At 57.7% G+C, this 20,703-nt stretch overlaps 1 protein-coding gene across 1 annotated transcript in view; it reads right to left on the bottom strand.

Moving 5' to 3' along the window:
* TMPRSS2 (transmembrane serine protease 2) overlaps nt 1-18,062 on the bottom strand; it is a 31,035-nt gene extending 12,973 nt beyond the window's left edge. Inside the window, exons 1-6 of the mRNA XM_084873646.1 lie at nt 17,955-18,062; nt 9,185-9,255; nt 5,986-6,208; nt 3,888-3,974; nt 2,284-2,403; nt 1,316-1,442 (exon numbers count right to left, since the gene is read on the bottom strand). Coding sequence (XP_084729772.1) covers nt 1,316-1,442; nt 2,284-2,403; nt 3,888-3,974; nt 5,986-6,208; nt 9,185-9,199 — 572 coding nt within the window. The 5' untranslated portion in view covers nt 9,200-9,255; nt 17,955-18,062. The remainder of the gene's footprint in view (nt 1-1,315; nt 1,443-2,283; nt 2,404-3,887; nt 3,975-5,985; nt 6,209-9,184; nt 9,256-17,954) is intronic.
* Between the last annotated feature and the right edge of the window lie 2,641 nt (nt 18,063-20,703).

Below are 20,703 nucleotides of genomic sequence, written 5' to 3' on the forward strand. Positions count from 1 at the left end.
CACGTCGGAAAACAGCCTCACACACTATGCACCGGGGACCGGCGTGAGCATCTCTGGACCCGATAACCTGAAGGTCGGTGGTGTTTCTAATCTAGTTTGGGTTAGGCTCGTGGTTGGTAAACTGTGGCTCAAGAGCCACAATGCAGCTCTTTGGCCCCTTGAGGGTGGCTCTTCCACAAAATACCATGGCCTGGGCGAGTCTATTTTGAAGAAGTGGCGTTAGGAGAAGTTTAAGTTTAAAAAATGTGGCTCTCACCCTAGCTGGTTTGGCTCAGTAGATAGAGCGTCAGCCTGCGGACTGAAGGGTCCCAGGTTCGATTCCGGTCAAGGGCATGTACTTTGGTTGCGGGCACATCCCCAGTACAGAGTGTGCAGGAGGCAGCTGATCAATGTTTCTAATTTTCTATCCCTCTCCCTTCCTTTCTGTAAAAAATCAATAAAATATATTTGTTTAAAAAATGTGGCTCTCAAAAGATGTCAATCGTTGTACTGTTGATATTTGGCTCTGTGGACTAATGAGTTTGCCGACCCCTGGGATAGGCCAAAGACACGAGAAGGGGATGCGTACGTACATGCGGCCTAACAAAATTTACGGAAGCTAAAATGCCCGTTAGACACACATTCACCCAGGCCCCGGGCCGTGACGGGGGCTTCGCTATGCCCTCAGCACTGGAGCATGTCATTAGCGAAGCTGCCAATGTTTCTATCACGTGGTGGCTCACTCTGAAGCCTGGCACCCAGAGAAGCCCCTGGAATGCCACAGACGCCTCCCAGGGACACCCCACGCACGGGACACCCCAAACCACACAGCGTTGGCTCGTGGAGGCAGGGGCTGCCCAGCGTTTCCCTGGGGGCTGTGGGAGCCCTGGGCAGGGACACCCCTTCTCCTCTCGCTCCTCTCCCTCCTTCCCTGGGGCTGTGTTCTCTCTCATATACATCTGGTGATCAGTGATGGCTGCAGGCCATGTCCATTACATCATGAGCTCCCACACTCAGTGGCCTTCACTGCCGCCCACGTGCATGCCCTGAAGGGCGTGCAGGATCTGCTCTTGCTGACCTTCCCCATCCAGCCTTCCCCATGCACCCCAGCCCCAGCCCCCCGCCATCCTGGGCCCTGGTGACCTCAGCTCAGCATGGTCCTGAGTCACCAGGGGAGGATGGAGGTCAGGGCAGGGCTGGGTGGCCGCAGACAGACAGGGGGAGGGGAGCAGGGGTGCTGTGGTGGGCAGCGGTGCCGCCTGCTGGCACGCCCAGGGAGGGGCGGCGAGAACCACGGTGCCCAGCGCCAGCTGCGAGGCCAGGGCCCCGAACTCACCGGTAGCCCATGTCCTGGCACGCTGCCCGCCCGTAGCTCTCACTCCAGTCGTCATGGCACACGGGGTGCCAGGACTTCCTCTGGGACGAGTACACCTGCAGGATGAAGTTGGGGCCGTAGAGGCGCACTGCAGAGAGAGAGGGAGGGAGAGAGAGAGAGAGAGAGAGAGAGAGAGAGAGAGAGAGAGAGAGAGAGGGGCCCATGAGGCTCAGGCAATCGTCCCAGCTGCGCTGGCCCCGCCCTCCCCGGGACCCCGAGACTCGAGAAGGCAGTTCCTCTCCACGAGGGATCTGCCACCTCCAGTGCAAATCCTCCCCGTGGGAGCCCCGGCAGAGGCCTTCGCCTGTGGACACAGGTGACCATGCGGCGGCTGAGGCCAGCGGGGCCCAGGCATGTGAGTATGTGTACACGCATGGTGAGTCAACATGGAAGCGAGGCTGAGCAGGAAGGGATGCTTGCGAGGAGGCCAGGGGGCAGGGGGATGACCAGGATGCCCACTCTTTCCCGGCGTGCACCGCGTGAAGCGTGACCAGCTCAGAGGGCCAGCCTTGACTCTGGGTTGGGTACCAGTGACGTTAGCCCAGCTCCGGGAGCCGGGCCTCACTGCCCTCTCACAGCCACAAACACACGGTGCGCTCAGCTCCACGCTGCGCACGGCTGCTCACTTTTCCTGCCGGGTGGCAGGTGGGAGTGGGTGTGTCCCGTCACGGGGACTGACCCTGTCATGTCCCTCCCTCCGCTGTGCCATGCAGAGTGAGGAGCACACCCCCTCGGAGCCTGTCTCCTCATCTGAAAGTCGGGGTTAACCCAAGGCCCCAGGTAGGGACTCATGATGTAATGGACACGGCCTGCAGCCATCATGCCCCGGTCACGGTGGACCCCGGCCATGGTGGACCCTGGACACCGTGGACTCCGGACACTGTGGACCCCGGCGCCCAGCCCCCGACCACATGCAGCTTCCCACTCACCGCACTGGTTCTCGTCCTCCCCGCTGGGACAGTGCAGGATCCCGTCACACCAGAGGGAGGCGCTGACACAGGTCCCCGAGGAGCCACACTCCATCCCCGACACCAGGCACCTGTTCTCCGCTAGCAGAGGAACGGGAGGGGCACACCCGTCAGGCTCAGGAACCAGGGAGCCTGCCTCTCGCCCACCAGATTGTCACCCACCCCACGCAGCGAAGGGGAAGAACCCGCCCCCTTCATTTAATCAGGAGGGGGGTGTCCTAGCTGCACACAGCAAAGAGCACAGGCTGCAGCCCAGGCCGGGGAGCTCCGTAGGTTCGATCCCCAGCCAGGGCACATGCAGGGGTCAGGCAATGAATGCATAAATGAGTGGGACAACAAATTGATATCTCTTTTTCTTTCTCAAACAAAAGGATAAAAACAAAACAAACAAAAAAAAACAACAAAAAAACACACACACAAGCCAAAACCAGTTTGGTTCAGTGGACAGAATGTCAGCCTGCCAACTCAAAGGTCCCAGGTTCGACTCCGGTCAAGGGCATGTACCTTGGTTGCGGGCACCTCCCCAGTGGGGGGTGTGCAAGAGGCAGCTGATCAATATTTCTCTCGCATTGATGTTTCTAACTCTCTATCCCTCTCCTTTCCTCTCTGAAAAAATCAATAAAATATATATATATTTTTTTAAAATCCTTAAAAAAAAAAAAAAAGGAAGGAAGGAAGGAAGGAAGGAAAGAAGGAAGGAAGGAAGGAAGGAAAGGAAACGGGGCTGCAGGCCGGCAAAGCAGAACGCTAGTGACGCTCCTCTCAGGGCCGGAGGAATGGCTCCGGCCTCGGGTTTGGGTTTGGGCAGGCTCCACGCCCTCTCTCCCCAGAGTTGACTCCCCGGGCCCTCGGCTGCTGGGACAGGCCTGGCGGCAGGAGGAAGGCCCCAAGGTGGGGCCCCGGGGCGGGGAGCCTGCATGCAGGGTGCCAGGTGGCACCTGGTGCCCGAGCCGCTGGGTAAACGTGGAATGTCAACACCACGGAAACGGCACGGGGCTGTGACCTCCTCAGGTTAGGAGGAAGCACGCAACCCAGACCAGGCGGCTGCCTGCTTCCAAAAGTGGGTGTCCGTGCATCGCCCGGCTGGACGGAAGCAAAGAGAAGCAGCTCGCTGCATAAGAGGGAAACCCCAGGAGGGGCTGAGGGGGGCCCTGACCCAGAGAGCAGGGCCACAGCACCCAGGGCCAGCCCCAGCACCCACTGCTAGCCCCAGCCCCAGCCCCGGCACCCAGGGCCAGACCCAGCACCCACTGCTAGCCCCAGCACCAGCCCCTAGAACCCAGGGCCAGCCCCAGCACCCAGCGCCAGCGCCAGCGCCAGCACCCAGGGTCAGCTCCAGCACCTAGGCCCAGCCCCAGTCCCCAGCACCCAGGGCCAGCCTCAACCTCAGTACCCAGCCCCAGCGCCAGCAGAGCACCCAGTGCCAACACCAGCCCTCAGCACCCAGTACCAGCCGAGCACCCAGCACCCAGCACCCAGCCCCCAGCCCCAGCGCCAGCAGAGCACCCAGTGCCTGGCCTCACTCACGCCCTCTCCGGCCGCGTTGGGGGCAGCTCCCCACTTACTGAACCTCCAGAGCAGGAGCGCGGCGGCCACCACGCCGGCGAGCACGGCCAGCAGCGCCACGGCGATGCACAGCACCTTCTTCGTCTCTGAGAAAAGAACAGGCGCACGGTTCATTAAGAAGGCGTTTTTAATTCAGGCTCTCAGATGTTACCCATTACCTTTATAACATCGGGAAATAGTGCCTCGGGCACTTAACATTGTGACCTTTAAAAGCATATCCTGGGAGGTCTTCCTTGGTCCACAGCACTAAACATATGCTGGAGCAGAAAGCATGATGAGAAGCAGGGGTGGGGCATCCGCCCACGGCCTTATAAGACCCCCGAAACCATTGCTCTGGCCCTGCCAAGCCCCCCTCCACCCTCCCCTCCCGACTGGAAATTCAATAATCCTAGGAGTTTTTCTCACAGGGGGAGGCAGCCAATGAATGCTTCTCTCTCCTCACTGATGTTTCTGTCTCTCTCCCTCTCCCTCTCTGAAATAAAAAAATAGCCCTGACCGGTTTGGCTCAGTGGATAGGGCGTTGGCCTACTGACTGAAAGGTCCCAGATTTGATTCCGGTCAAGGGCATGTACCTTGGTGGCAGGCACATCTCCGGTAGGAGGTATGCAGGGGGCAGCTGATCGATGTTTCTCTCCCATCGATGTTTCTAATTCTCTATTCCTCTCCCTTCCTCTCTATAAAAAAAAAATCAATAAACTATATTTTAAAAATTAATTAAAATATATATATATATATATATATATATATATATATATATATATATATATTAAGACTTTGGAAAAGGAAACCAATGCTCTCTAGTCAAAACTGTAGGTCAGGGCGTAAGCCAGAAGTTGTGCAAAGGTTCCGCGGACGGGGCCACACCCCACCCCACCATTCCTAGGGGAGCTTTGGTGGGAAGGAAGGTGGAGGTGGAGGGGAGGGTGACCGTCCCTCCGCCCCCCTCATTTATTCAGGAGGACACCCGGCTGCGGGGGGGGGGGGGGGCGCAGTGTGGGGGGACCCGGTGCACCCAGAGGCACACATCAGCGCTTCTGGAAGTCAGTCAGGCCAGTACAGCTCTGGAGCGGAGGCGGGAGCTGACCCACCGGAGGAGGGCGCAAGGCCACGCCTCTCGCGTTTTGTTTTGTTACCACATTCTGCGCATTCCACAGCCTGCTCTCAAACCTGTGACCTGGGACGGCTTAGGATCACCTGGGAGCCTGGGGGCCACCCGAGATCTCATCGCCATGCAGATGGGCAGAGGGAGGCCTGGCTGTGCAGCTTTCACAGCTCCCCGGTGAGGCCAAGTGCCACTCTGCCACCTTATCACCGCGCTGCCCACAGGGATTACGTCTCGGGTAGGCAGAGCGGAGAGGAGAGGCCGCTCTCTCTGGGGAAATTCCAAACGGCCAGTCCTCCCCATTGGCCGAGGATAAGCATTTCCCTTGGGCGACTTCCATGTGTGTCATTTTATCTAAGAAAAACACCGCTTGCCCAGTGAGTGACGGAATATTAAACTGGGCAGGCTCAACCTCTCGAGTGTGCGGCGGGCACGCTGCCCGGCTCTTGCCGGGAGCATGCGGGCAGGGCAGGCCTGGCCGTACCTTGGGTGGACAAAGGCTTGGGAACCAGTGTCTGCTCGGTCCAGAGTGCTGTGTGCAGCTGTAGGTGCTGCTGATTGTGATTTTAACTGACTGTCCCTTTACCTTCACCGTCATCCACTCAGTCTATTGTGGACTCAGCCCTCCTGTGTGTGGTGTCAGCTGCCTGCACCACAGGCTTGTTGACCCTCATTCTCCAAAACCTAACCTGTCAGGTGTGTACACATGGCGCTTCAATGGGAAATACCAACCGGTGGCTGTTGCTCAAGCAAACAGAGTCATTGAGGCCAAGAATATCCCTTGTGCTCTGAGAGGCCTGGGGCCGGAAGGAGACACCTGGCAGCTGACCCCGGGAAGGGCAGGGCGAAGGGGGAGGGGAAAGACATGTTACCCAGCCCAGCCCCCAGCCGAGGAGAGATGGCCATGGAGCTGAAGGGAGCGGAGAGCCCACTGGAGAAGGCTGACCCCACACGTGGGTTCCCGGATAGGAAATGCATGCAAAACAGGTTCCTACTTGAGGTGCACAGTCTCCTCGATGGGGACTTGGGCTGCGTGCGGACGGCGGGTGTGGAGGTGTTCGTCAGGACCCTGGGCGCGTACTGGGGCACGGTGGGTGGGTAGTAGGGAGCTGGATACACCACGTAGGCACTGGGGTCCACAGGGGGCCGTGGTGGGTACAGGTTTTCGGGCTGGTACCCATGGTTTTCGTAGTAAGGCGCAACACTTGGTGGTAATCCCTAAACAACAACAACAAAAAGAAGATGAATAATATACAACCCTGATGACCCTAATTATGCCAAAAGCCAAACTTACCTAGGATAAAGGCTAACCAAGTTTTCAATTAATATTCATTTCTTTATTGAGGTACTAGAGGCCTGGTACATGAAATTTGTGCATGAGGGGGGGCGGGGAGGGTCTCTCAGCCTGGCCTGCACCCTCTCCAATCTGGGACCCCTTGAGGGATGTCTGACTGCCAGTTTAGGATCCATCCCGCAGGGGCCTTAACTGGCAGTCAGATATCCACCTTGTAAAAAAAAAAAAAAAAAAAAAAGATATCCCCCTTGTAATCCGGGACTGTTGCCTCCTAACTGCTCGCCTGCCTGCCTGCCTAACTGGTCCCCTGCCAGCCTGGTCATCTCCTAACTGCTCCCTTGCTGGCCTGGTTGCCCCCTAACTGCTCCCCTGCTGACCTGATCGCTCCCTAACTTGCCCCCTGCTGGCCTGGTCACCCCATAACTGCTCCCCTGCTGGCCTGGTTGCCCCCTAATTGCTCCACTACCGGCCTGATTGCCTCAGCCCCTGCCACTGTGGCTTTGTCCAGAAGGAAGTCGGACATCTGGAAGACGTCTGGTCAATCCTATCTAATTAGCATATTACCCTTTTATTAGTAATTGACATGCAATATTATATTAGCTTCGGTGTACAACATAATTTGATATTTGTACAAATTGTGAAATGATTACCATAAGTCTAGTTAATTTCTATCTTAATACATGGTTAAAAAACTTTTTTCTTATGAGAACTTTTAAGATGTATTCTTTTAAGAGCTTTCAAATATGCAGTACAGTACTGCATATTTGACTTCAGTCACCGTGCTATACATTGCTCCGGACTTACTTATCTTCTAGCTGGAAATCGTCCTTTTTTTACCTCCCTCACCCATTTCACACATTCCCTTCTTAAGAAAAAGTGTGGAAGTTTGGGAATGAGACAATACCTTGAGAATGGGGTATGAAGTTTTCCACTAGCAATACCAGAATTATAAATATACCCATTTTACAGGGAGACACAGTCGGACACTGTCACGTGAGTGACAGAGGTTACCACTTTTACCTAGGCATGTTACTTGCGAATTCCTTTTGTATCTCCTCTTCTCTTACAAAAGTATATCACGTGTGCTCACCATCTCTTATTAAAGGGCATGTACCTGGTTTACAATTGGGGGTTGCTTAGCAGTTCTGCCTTAAAAAAAAAAAAAAAAAAAAAAAAAAAAAAAAAAAAAACTTCCTTATGCAGTACGCGGATTTTGTGGAGAGTATGTGAAATTTTGGGGTCCAAAGAGGAAGGTACGGCCCCAGCCATTGAATTGTATTCTCCGCTGCAGCCTTGGGCTGGTCTGTGTTCTTAGAAAGTCCTTCTTCTCTTTCTCCTTAAAAATGGCCTCTGCAGGCCCAGCCAGGCATGGTTCAGCAGTTGAGCATTACCCAGGAACCAAGAGGTCACTGGTTTGATTCCGGGTTGCAAGCCTGATCCCCGGTAGGGGGCGTGCAGGAGGCAGCTGATCAATGATTCTCTCCCATCAGTGACGTTTCTATCTCTCTCTCTCCCTCTTCCTTCCTCTAAATAAAAATATATTGATTTCAAGACTCCCCACTTACCCACTAAGTAGGCCATTCTAGATTCTCTCAGCCTTCCACCCGCCAGCACCTTCAGTCACCCGCTGGCTGGGAGGTCCCCAGGCAACCTTCCTTCCCCCCAGTTGATTTCTCCTCTCCTGTCTTGCTGATTGTGATCTCAGAGAGGACCAGTACTCCGAGCAGAGGCAGCTCCATGCTTGGAATTTTAAACGGAGCCTTCAGGAGCGCGTGATTACGAAGAAGCGAGCCAAATGCAGGCTCCCGGAGTCCCCCTTCACTTAATCACTCACCAGCACCCTCCTTCTCAAGTCCAAAGAGCACAGGTCTACACCCAGCAGCAGACAGAGAGAGAAAACGAGATGTAATCTCCCGCCTAAACGGGCACGGAGGTAAAACAAGAGCACGTGTGCTCGGCCCTATCGGCAGCATCTGAGAACATGCCGTCCCCCCGGAAGGCTGCAGCAAGCACCGCGTCTGTCCCGGCCGATCCCCGTGCCGCGGGCTTGAGATTTAAAGTGGCCCTGGAATCTATAACCAGGACAAATAAGGGCAGGGAGCAAGGGCCTGTTCTCCAGATACAGGACTTAGAAAAAGGTTAGTAACCACAACTCTCCATAAAGAGTGATTCCAGAGCCCTGACCGGTGTGGCTCAGTGGATACAGCATCAACCTGCGGACTGAAAGGTCCTGTGTTCAATTCCCATCAAGGGCAGGTACCTTGGTTGTGGGCACATCCCCAGTAGTAGGTGTGCAGGAGGCAGCTGATGGATGTTTCTCTCTCATCGATGGTTCTCACTCTATCCCTCTCCCTTCCTCTCTGTAAAAAATCAATGATAGATAGATAGATAGATAGCTATTCCAGGAATAAGATGGGCCTGTGAATATGACGGTGAAGGAGGAAAGTGGGGGTTCCAGGGAGAGAGAGAGCTGGCCCGGTGCCCGCAGTGAGGACCTGTCCCAGCGTATCAGGAGCTAAGCTACACAACAGTCTGCTGGCCTGTGTCCCCTACACACTTCCTGGGACTGACCCCTCTTAGCAGCATCCCGCCCCCATCGGCACCCACACCACCCCAGTCCTGCCCCACCCCCAACCCCACCCTGAGGGCCTTGGTGAGAACGCCCCTCTCCCACACCCAACCCACAGCTTCTGGACTCCCCTCTGAGCGGCTGCTGTGTGGCCACGCCCGGCCCCTGCTCCCCCCAATGTACAGAAGGCCTTGACCGACCTCCACGGGGCACACACAGTCCCAACAAACGGCTCTTAACGTGCTAACCACCCTCCCCCACCCCCACCCCCGGAACTACCAGAAGGAATGAGGGGACAAGGAAGAGCGCAGGCGCCTGGCAGCCCACTTACTGAGTTCAAAGCCATCGCGACTTCGTCCGCAGCATCAGGCGGCGGGAGGTGTTCAGAATGTTCCAGAGGACCTGGAAGAAAGGATGGCAGGACTGCAATCGTTCCATACCTTTACTTTCCAGAAGATCCGCTGAGAAAGAACTGGAAAACCGTCCAGCTGAAACCGGTTTGGCTCAGTAGATAGAGCATCGGCCTGCGGACTGAAAGGTCCCAGGTTCGATTCCGGTCAAGGGCATGTACCTTGGTTGCAGGCACATCCCCAGTGGGGGGTGTGCAGGAGGCAGCTGATGGATAATTCTCTCTCATCAATGTTTTTAACTCTCTATCCCTCTCTCTTCCTCTCTGTGAAAAATCAATAAAATATATATTTAAAAAAAAAAGAAAGAAAGAAAAGAAAGGAAAGGAAAGCTGTTCAGGTGAGAGCTCCCTCTCTCCAGAACCGACCGCCGAGTCCTCCCCAAGCTGCCTGCTGAGGAGCCTGAGGCTGCGGCTCTCCCCGGCCAGGAGGCCTCGGCCACCCGAGGTCACCTCCACCCGAAGGAGAATGCAGGGACTAGGGACACACACGGTGACTTGGCCTCAAGTTCCGCAGCGGCTGCAGGTGGGCGAACACCTGGCCCGGGCAGAGCCACTTCCCGGAGGCATCCCCGGCCAAAAGGAACCCTCCCTGCACCTCAGGCGGAGAGGACACAGTCACCGCGCTCTCCCGTTCGGGTGAGGATTCAGTGAGCCGGGGCAGGCAGGGCCGGGCACCGAGGGACACGGGCACCCATTTATCGGACGTGACCTGGCTGGCACCTGCAGAGAGGGCGCCCGGCGGCACGAGGAAGCAGCCACGCCTGAGCAGGTGGCCTGGCACTCCGTACCCGGTAGAGGCCACACCTGGCTTTGTCACTAAGCCACGTGGAATCTCCCGTTGTTCAGCAAACACCCACGTGTAAAAAAAAACAAAAAACCTGTGAAACACATCCACACCACCCACTCCCCCACGGACCAGCCTGCATCCAGAAAAGAAGCTCCGAAGTCATCTCCGGGATGCTTCCTAATGAGAAGGAAGCTCTGGGCCATCTCTGCTTGCTGTCTGGGAAGCGCTCACAGTAATGCCGAGAATAAGGTGACCAGACGTCCCGCTTTTGAACAAAGATTCTTTCCCAAAATCGGGACTGTTTTTAAAACGCCGCGGGACGCGGGACAAATTGTTAAAAATCGGGACTGTCCCGCCAAAAGCGGGAAGTCTGGTCACCTTATTCTAGAAAGACCGTCCACACAGAGAGCCCCGTGGGAAAGCCCCACCTGACCTCACTCTGCCTCTTGTGACAGATGAGGGCTTTCACCCACCCTCCCTGCTCTCTGGCAACGACCAGAGAAGGCTTCAAGGAATGGCCTTTGCCGTCGGGCGCACACAGCACGGTGCTCCCGGTGAGAGAGCCCTGGGCTGCGAGGCTGGGGCCAGGTCCTGAGATTTCCCATCGGCACCGAGCCTGGCACACAGCAGGTGCTCAACCAGCAGCAGGCAGCGCGGCGTGTGGGGAAGCCCAGGACCTCTGACCCCAGCTCAGGCTGTGACCTGGGACAAGTCAGCTAGCGTCTCTGTGCCTCAGTTTCCTCGTCTGCAAAAGGAGGCACAGTAACACCCGCTCCAGGGTCGCCGGGGAATGAGATGAGTCGGTGCTAGTGACGCTCTCGGTGCCTGGCACACAGGAAGTGCTGCATACATTTCTGTTCTAAATAAGAGCGAGCCGAAACCGGTGTGGCTCAGTGGATAGAGCGTCAGCCCGTGGACTGAAGGGTCCCAGGTTCAATCTTGTCAAGGGCATGTACCTTGGTTGCGGGCACGTCCCCAGTAGGGGGTGTGCAAGAGGCAGCTGATCGATGATTCTCTCTCATCGATATTTCTAACTCTCTGTCCCTCTCTCTTCCTCTCTGTGAAAAATCAATAAAATATATTTTTTAAAAATAAGAGCGATAATAAGGCTGATAAACGTTGAGCAGCCAGTTGGGCGGGGGAGAGGGGGCAGGAACTAAGCTTGGCATTTGCAGGTTTGCCTCTGGAAATCCACCAGCTCAGAGGATGGGAGGTGGCAGGCAGCGGAGCCAGCTCCCGCAGAATGCTGTCTCCGGAGCAGAATGACCGTCCGATTCACGAATCTAACAACCGCGTGGCCAGGAATAAAACAGGGGGAGGCTGTTCAATCTTGGGAAACCCCACTGACGACATTCCCCCAAATGCACCCGGTCATGTATGTACTCTCCATGTCAGCATACAACACAAGAACCAGTTCATGTTGTTAGCATAGCGTGGAGGCTTTTTTACAACGAAAAAGAAGCCAACAGCTTCCCAGATGAGAGAGAATAGCACGGATCTACATACAAGGGGAGGGGTTCCCGTGTAGCGTTCATGTAACATTTACGGGTAAGCCTTCAAATGGCGTGAGGATCACATATTCCTATACCTTCCCCGCCTCTGCCCCGGGAGACAAAAGCCTTCTGAAACCTCACATCCGCTCAGTGAGCTCCACTGCCCTCTCGTCTAAGCTGGAATAACCCCGTCACCTTCCCAAGATTGATTTGGACCGAGTCCGGCCAGCTGAGCGGGCGTTCTCACCCTCCGGTCGCTCTGCTCCCCACGGGGCGGAGATGGGGGGTGCGGGGGGGGGGGGTGCGGCCTCTGAGCCAGCTCCCCAGTCACAGGCCTGGATGGAGTTTCAGGAAACGAACACTCGATCCACTGGCCGCCTTCCCAGCTGAGGAGCCTTCTGAAAGGAGCGAGGCATCGGGGCTCACAATCCAGGCTTCCTATCCATCCCAGGTCCCTAACAGCCAGACCAGGAAGCCGGAGGGGAGGCGCGGGAGCCACGTGAACAGCCCACGGGAAGCCCGGGGACCCCGCGCTCGGGGCAGCGTGTCCCGTCTCACGCAGCCACCCGTGGCCCACGGAACCTCAGCACCAAAGCACCAGCCTGCGGGCCAGCCGCCCGGCGTCGGGGGAGACTTTGGAGTAGAAGGCGAGAGTGGGGCCGCCTGGGGGGTCCTCCGGCCCAGAGGAAGGGGCGTGGGGGTTCCCCCAAAGGAACCGGCGGGTCTGAAAGGGAAGGGAAGCCCGCGATCACTCCGGTCCGCTCCTCCATGTGGCGTGTCCGGCCAGGACAGCGGACCTCTGTTCTCGGAGAGGAGCCAGGTAACCTGGGGACGGCTCTGCGCCACAAACCTTCTCTCGTGCCCTTTAAAGGACACCGATGACTGTTCCTCCTCCCCAACACCAGCCACCGCGAGAAACTCTTCCTTTAAGTGGCCGAAAAGCAAACAGGCCTCGGAGCGCCCAGCCCCGCCTCGTCGGCGGCTCCCCGTCCACCGCACAGCACAGAGCCCGGTCGTTTCGGTCCACGGGGGCCTTCCCTTCGGGGAGCTGAGTCACGCCTGAGTCACCCGAGGGCCTCGGTCAAACCCCAGCTGCACCCATGACATCATAGGCCCCAAACAAGCTTCGCCTCTTCTCGGGGTGTCTCTCCTCTGGACACCTCGGCCTACCTTAGCCAGAGGCCAATGTGAAAAGCCACCCAACTAACGCACATGAGCTCCGTCTCAGATGCACCCTGGGAGGGGGTGGGGGTCAGGGGTGTTCCCTGCCATGGAGGACCCACTGACTCTCACCTCCCACTCCCACTCAGGCATGTGCTGGGGTGCAGCCCCCCACGAGGCGCCTTCCAGGGGTCACCGGCGTGACGCACCAAGGGGCCCCAGCTTCCTGGACCTCAGAATCCGTGTCCCTTCATCCAACGCCAAAGCAAGCAACTGCAGCAGACACTCCCTACGCCACGAACAGATGGCCCCCTCATGCCTCCACCGCCGCCCAGAATCACATCACACACAAAAGGATGGGAACAGCACACACTGTTAAAAGTAACAGGTTAAACCGCGGTTCAATACAAACAGTGCACGGCATTCAGACAAACGGCATATACAGTGGTGAGAGAGAGAGAGAGGGGAGGGGGGAGGAAGAGAAAGAGAGAGATAATCCCGCAGGAGAGGTACTGCCGGAAGCACCAGAGTTTCTTTCTCGATGAATGCCTCATTGTCCGGACAAACTTTTCAGGGCAGGCACTGGGTGTGGCCCTTTATTATTATTTTTTAAATCCAGCCTGGATCCTACAAAGAAATGGTTCGGACGCATTTCGAGTTCCAAAGGCCAAGTGAGTAAGAGGCAACGTAAGAGTGAGAGAGCCGGGGAGCCTGCACCTGGACAAACCCCGCAGGCCCAGGTGTGCAACGCGGAGCCAGGCCCGACAGGACGGACGGGTCCGGGTCTCTCCGGAGGGAGTCACACGGGCCACCCGAGGTCCTGAGGTCAAACCCTGGGGGTGAAGGAGCTGGCCCCAGTCGGCCTGTGGAACGGGGATAACCCAGGAGCAGGGTGCGAGAGGATGAAGGGTGTAAGTTCCCAGCACCAAGTCCAGCCGCGATGACAGCGACAGCTGCTAGGGTTTCCCTTCCGGTAGCGAAGGGGCTGTTACATGTTTGTGTAAATCCGAAGGACAAACCCAGGACCACAACAGTCAGAAATATCAGAAAGCCAGGTTTCACGCAACCCAGGGAAACCATGTTCAAATGTCCACTGGGTCGTCTTGGAAAGGGCAGAGTTCTCACACTTACACCCATTGGATCCAATCCTGGAAGATCATTTCTTAAGAATATTCTAGAACAGAACCGGGCGTTCGCTGGGAGGCCAGGCATGATGATCGTCTATGCCGTGCGATCAGAAGCTCGAAGCAGGAACTCTAAACCCGTCCCTCGAAACCCCAGCTCGGGGGCCGGAATGAGGTCAGGTGCGGCGTCCCGCCAGGAAGGCCCCTTGGAAGGCGATGACCTTAAAGGGAACCCGACACTGGCTCTCCGGCCACACACGGACCCGCAGTAATGAAGACCGGCTTTGTTTCATCTTCCAATTCGGCTCTCGCTTGGAAATATTTATCTGACCAACGTCCACTGGCCCGCCATCGCCATGCCCTCTCCCCTCAGCCCTTCTCAGGTCCCCCCTCTCCCGGCTCTTCTGTCCTGGCGTGAACTTCCAGACATCGGCAGCCACCGCGGTGAGCTCCGAGAGCCCGCCAAACCGTTTTCTTTCTGATCTCATTGCTGCACTACATACACACACACACATACACACACACACATACACACACATACACTCACACACACACACACACATACACACACTCTCTCACACACACACTAACACACATACACTCACACACATACACACACATACACACACATACACTCACACACACATACACACATACACACACTCTCTCACACACACACTAACACACATACACTCACACACATACATACACTCACACACATATACACTCACACACACACATACACACACATACACACATATACACACATACACACACATATACACTCACACACACACACACACACATGCAGTGATGCCTCATGGCCGTCTATAGTACAGACTCTATCCACACAGACCCAGTGCCTGGAGGTAGCCACCTGGAGCACGGCCTTTCCTCCCCTCCCTGGCTCACCTCTAATAAGAGCAAAAGCCTGTCTTTGAATCGCTTCCTTCTTCACACGCCAGTTTACAATCCCCAGAACGCCCTGCCTGCCTTCCTCCCGCTCCGGGCCATTTCCCCCAGGTCCCAGTTCCTCTTCCAAGCACTGTCCGGGGCCGGGACAAACCAGGTCCCAGGCTGCCTGAGCTCAGACCCTCCTCTAGACAGTCTCCCAAAACTGCCTGTGCGGTCAGCCCGGGCCTCTGCTAGTCTCAGGGATGGTACGTGTAGTTGGATGTCGCCTTCCTTATACCAGGGCCCATTGCCCTGGGGACTTGCAAGCCAGAGCTCCCCAAGATGGCCTGTGGTGCCCCCCTCCCGGGAGCCGAAGGAGCTCACCAAGCCCAGCCTAGGGCAGATCTCAGCTCTTAGGTCCTGACACCTTTGCACCCCGAGCCCCGAGGCCACCTGATGCCCTGGGGCAGACCCACCCTCAGGGCAGGTGCCTGGAGAGTAAGGAGGGGCAGGAAGAGCAGCAGTGCCCCGGAGGGTGGGAAGTGGGAGCCTCTGGGGACCAGAGCAGTGGGAGAGAGCAGAGATGGCAAAGCCCTGAGGGCCCTAAATGCCCCTCCAGGCCCTCCCCCTTCTCCCCAGCAGGCCCGGCTTCCAGTCCTTAAGTCACCAAACCGACCAGTGGATACACTGACCTGCTCACCTTGCCTTTCTTCTTTCAGGCCCAAGGCTGAGACTTGAGAGGCAGTTCCCAAACCGTAAATTTTCTGGAAGGTTCAGAAAAACAGACTAGCTGCCCTCAGAGTCTAATGCAGAAGCTAAACCAAGACCACGACCCCATACTGTTTGTTACAAAGCTCCCCCAGGACTCCGTCACCAGCCCCAGTCCAGTCTCCGCTTCCTGACGGACCGCCCCCTTCCCCGGGCAGGCTGTCCTGTCATGTGACCAGGCTGCACCACCTGCAGGACACTTCACCAGCGTCTTGTCCCTTGATGCCTCATCCCCCAAGGAGGTCAGCCCCACTGAGGAGTTTCTCCCGGATCACCCTGGAAGGGGTCAGCACACAGCCCAGGGGGACATTAGCCTGGCCCTTCCACACGAGGCCCGAGCCTGTCCTCGGCTCCCCTTTCTCCCCTCTCCTCTGCCTTTCACACATTCAGACCCCCTGGAGGAAGGCAAGGGAAGTGGCAGGTGCCAGCCCAGAGCCAGAGGGCCTGCCCTCATCCCCAGTTCTCCAAGCCACCTCACCTCCCTGCCTCAGCTTCCTTCCACTTCCCTTAAAGCGGTAAGGAATGGTGCCTCGCCGGGAGGAAGTGCCACTGCCACGTTCGATTTGCTCTCACTCTGAGACCAGTGTGGCCAAATTCCCGCTCCTACAGCTCAGGGGACTGGCCAGGGCCGGGCAGCCAGGGTGTGGGTGCCAGGCTCCATGACACTCCCAACCCCGTTGCTAGAAGGCTGACCTTGGGGGCATCCATGACAAGGAAGTCCCTGAGGACCAAACCAAAGGCCAGCCTAAGAACAAAGGCCCCTGCGGTCACCAGTTGCTATTTTTGGAAAGCGAAACAGAGGTGCGAATGAGCAATCAGGGGGGGTCCCAGCCCAAAGGACGCACCTCCCGCCAGGAGTGGTTGCTCGCTCAGCTGGAGCCCTGGCCTCATCTGCCCAGCAGGACAGAGGCAGGCCCCACCTCCGGTAAAGCTGGGGGAGCAGCGAGCACCCCTCTTGAGGAGGATCCCCATCAGCTGGCCCACCAGACCCCTCCAACTCACTCAGCCGCGGACCCTGGGACCCTGCTCCCTCCGAGCCTGCGCCCCAGGCCCCTCAGCCTGGTTCAGCTCAGCCCACTCCCTGGCCCCACCTTAGTCCCCGCGGCCGGTCCCTTTCTCACTCCCCGGAGGGCCTCCCACCTCCCAGGCAAAGTCAACAACCCTCTCTCCTCTCTCAGGTTTTGCAAACACCTCCGGCAGGACTCGCCACGCCGCCCTGTACCGTAACTTTCCACTCTTCTGGGACTCCCCGCCGCTGTGGGCGCCTGTGTCCCCCCTATTGTAGCGCAGGGACTCCCGAGCGGAGCGTGTTTGAACTGAGGGGTCCGCAGCCTGAAGGCTGGGCCCTGGGGACCCGGCTGACCGCCCAGGTGGACCTGGGACGCTGCGCCATCATTTCCCTCCCAAAGGAGCCACTAGAATTACCCCGTAGCCCGAAGCCTGTGCACCCCGAAAAGACAGACATTGGGGGCCACTGCGCGACCCCGGCGGCGGGGGCCCACGGCCCGCACATGCCGCGCCACAGCCAGGGCCGGGCCACCTGCAGGCAGCGGCCGCGGAGTGGACGCACGGACTCCGAGGCCGGACAGCAGCTCTCCCGCCGGACCCGGGGCCGCGGGCACGGCGCCCCCTGCCCGGAGGTGCGCTGGGTGCCCGGCCGGTGCCCGGGTCCGGCGGGCGGTGGACCGGAGCGCCCCGTGCCCGGTTCTCCAGCGGGGAGCGCGCGCCCAGGGCCAGCCCCGCCGTGCCGGCCGGTTCCTGCGGGGCCGGGGCCGGGGAGTGGGTTCTCGGGGCGCCGGGGGGCTGGGAGGGCCGGGGCGGCCGGCAGTCCCCCCTCAGCCCCCCGGTGCCCCTCGCCGGGACCCTCCGGCCGCCTTCCCGCCCGGCCCCGCCGCCGGCCTATCGCCCCGGGATCGGAGCGGGTTTCCAGTTTCCCGGACCCGGGAGGGCCGGAGCGGCAGCGGGAGTTCAGGTAACACGCCTCCGGGGCCGCCGAGATTTCCCCGAAACAAAGGAACGGCCGTCACGCCGCTCCTTCCCCGTTACCGACGGGAAAGGCGCACCGGGTCCCAGCCCGGCCCCGAGGACAGGCGGCACGGGCCGGCTCCGGCCGCGGGGACCCCCCCAGGGACCCCGAGGCGCCCTCTTCCCGGCCAGTGAACTGTCCAGGGGCCCACAGACCGTCTGCCCCGGCCCCCCGCACCCCGCACCCCGCACCCCGGCCGCGTGACGCCGGGGGTCCCCAAGCGGCGCGCCCCGGGGTCCCCGCACGTGGCGCCCTCCGGCCCCGCTCCGCCCCGCCCCGGCCACGCTGGCCCCGCGCTCCCCGGCTCTCCCTGCCGCCGCCCCCGCCGCGCACCGGGGTCCCCCCCGCCGCCCAGGTTCCCCCTCCTGTGCCCGGGACCCCGTACCCCGCGCCCCGCACCCGGCACCCCGCACCCCGCACCCCGAGCCCGGACGCTCACCTGCCACCCCGAGCCCGCGCCTTCCTCTGCTCCTCGCCGCCCGCGGAGCTCTGGCCTCCCCGGTCCGCGCGGGAATCGCCGGTCTCCCCGGGGCTCGGCTTTAACCCCGGGAGGCGGCGTCCGAGCGCCCGGGCTACACCCCCAGTGCGGGCGTCCGGGCCGGGGCGGGGCGGCGGCCGGAGCGCAGATCGGATCCGGGAGGGCGGGGAGCGGGAGGCGGTCCCCGGGGCAGGCCCGGGCCGAGCTCCAGACCCGGCGGGGGCGGAGGGGGGACCCGGAGGGAACTGGGGACGCGCCCCGGCCCCGGCCCCCTCGGGCACTTCAGGGCTGGAAAGGGGAGCGTCTCTCGCCCAGAGGCCGTTGGTTGGACCTCGTCTGTCCTGGGCACTTCCAGCCCGAGGACTCGGTTTGGATTCAGGAGGGAGATTCCCGGAACGCAGATCGGAACCCCTAGTCATCCCGGGAGCTGCTGCTTGGAGAGGCGAGCTGCTGTTGATGGCTGGCCCGAGTTCTGCCCAAGCCCTGCCCCCAGCCCTGCCCCCGAGCCCTGCCTCCGAGCCTGCCTGGCCTGTGCCCTCGACGAGGCCCCTGGCACCGCTGACCCGGGCACGAGCCCCGGAGGACGCCCAGGACCCTCCCTGGCCCTCCTGAGCCGCCCGTCTCCCCCTCAGGCCCCAAGTGTCCCCCCCCCCCCCCGCCCTCCTCTGGACGTCCCAGCAGGGGTGCCAGGCGTCCCCGCCCGCCCAGGCAGGGGACAGGGGTTGAGGAATGGAGTGAGATAAACTTTGGTCCAGAAGGCAGGCTTCCACCCCACCACTCCCTCCTAAGTGGCTCTTCCCAACGCTGTTTCTACACCATGGGGATGGCTTAGGGTGAGGGAAGCCCCAGAACACCTAGTCATTCCGCCACCTGCTGCCTTGGCCCCCCTGGGCAGGTCTCCTGGGAGCTGGCTCTCCTGGTAATCCTTCCCCCTCCTCTGGACCCCCCGCCCTTAGAGCCACCCTAGGGGACTGTGCTGCCCGTGCCCCAGGCCTGCCCTCTCCCCTTCCTCCCTGTCCAGGTTGTTCTAAGGCAGTGTTTCCCAAACTTTTGACACATGTGAACCCCTTCTATAATTTTTGTAACGCTGAGGACTCCTCGTTCTCATGAGATCGTAGAATTAGGCGCAGCTAAGCACGGTGCAGTGCATATCCCCACCAAACTCCGGTGCAAGGCGTACCCCCACCAAACTCTTCCCGTACCCCTGGGGGTACACCTGCCACACTTTGGGAGACATGGTTCTAAGGAGACCCTCCAGGACCATCTTTAGCAAATAGGCCAGGGCTGTTCTCTCCTGGTGGCAAGTCACCAGCTAGCTGTGGAAGGTGTGCCCGGAGCCCAGGAGGAATGACACCGTTGTTCCCCAACCCCGCAAAGGCCACTGCACAGAGAGCTGGGAGCCTCCACGTCCAGCCCTCCTGCGGTGCTTTTCCTCAACATCCATTCCCTCCTCTTTGAGCAGCACTCTGGAATTTTTGTTGGGGTGTGCACACCACCACCAGCTCGTGGAGCCAACCCCTCTCCCCCCAAGGGCAGGAGGTGGGCATACGGGCACCTGGCTTAGAGCTGAGTCCTGTTCTCTGCCAGGTGCCTGCCTCGGAGATGAACACACCCCACCTGGCCAGTGAGCGTGGAAGAGCGGGCTCCTGGGACTTGGGGGAGAAGGGGAATATTTCCCACTCCCCTCGGGGAGTTTCCAGAACCCCTCTTCCTTGGGCTGGGTGGAAGTCGTCTCTGAATGATTGGTTGGCATCGTCCCATCATGGGGAGCTGGTTCCAGGATAAAGATAGCTCAAGAAAGAGGGGGAAAACATTTCCAGACAAATCAAGATAATCTCAGAAGGAAATGGTAAGCCAAGAAAATGGTAAAAATGTGGGTAAGTCTAACCAGATATTAACAACATAAAATAACACTGCTGGAAATGTTTACTTTGTAAAAGTAGGAAGTAAAACAGCAACAAAAGTAGAACTATAGTATTGGAAAATAATAGCATAAAAGCCTAATATTATCCCCAGTGGAATGAATAAAATTAAAGTATTTCAATTATTTATTATTCTGGAGGAGAATAAACATACTGAATAACTTTAGACTTTGTTGACTATGTTTGTTAAAAAGAGAATTACAAAAGAATAAAAGTGGAGTACATATTGATTGTGCCTAATAATGTCAAAATGTCTGCAACTTAATTTCAAATGTTTCATTTAAAGTAGAAACAATAAAAAAATAAAATAAAACAAAATAGAACCAATCAGATAATGGGGGAAATTCAATAAAACCAAGAAAAATAAAGCAAAGAAGAAGAATGAAGGCAGAAAAAGGAGTAAAGTTGAACCCAGAAGAAAAAAAAAAAGACAAATTATAGAAATATATACAAATGCACCAACAACCATAATGCATCTAAGTGCTCCAAAAGATTCCGTTTATATGAATAGACTTTTTTAAAGATATAAATTATCAGATTATTTCATTTTTAAGACAATTGTGTCTTATTTATAAAACATATAGAATGGGCATATACAAAAGAAAGCTGGCTTGACTATATTAATAATGAACAAGAGAAACTTTAGAATGAACAGTTGTATTGAGAATAAGGAGAGTCACTTGATAATGATAAGGGAAAAAATCACTTGGCAAATATAACAATTGTGAATTTATGAAACAACATAGTCTGCAAAAATATATAAAGAAAATATTTCTAAAACTACAAGA

The sequence above is a fragment of the Pipistrellus hanaki genome (assembly GCF_964339955.1).
Source record: "Pipistrellus hanaki genome assembly, chromosome: 2".
Classification (NCBI taxonomy): Eukaryota; Metazoa; Chordata; class Mammalia; order Chiroptera; family Vespertilionidae; genus Pipistrellus; species Pipistrellus hanaki.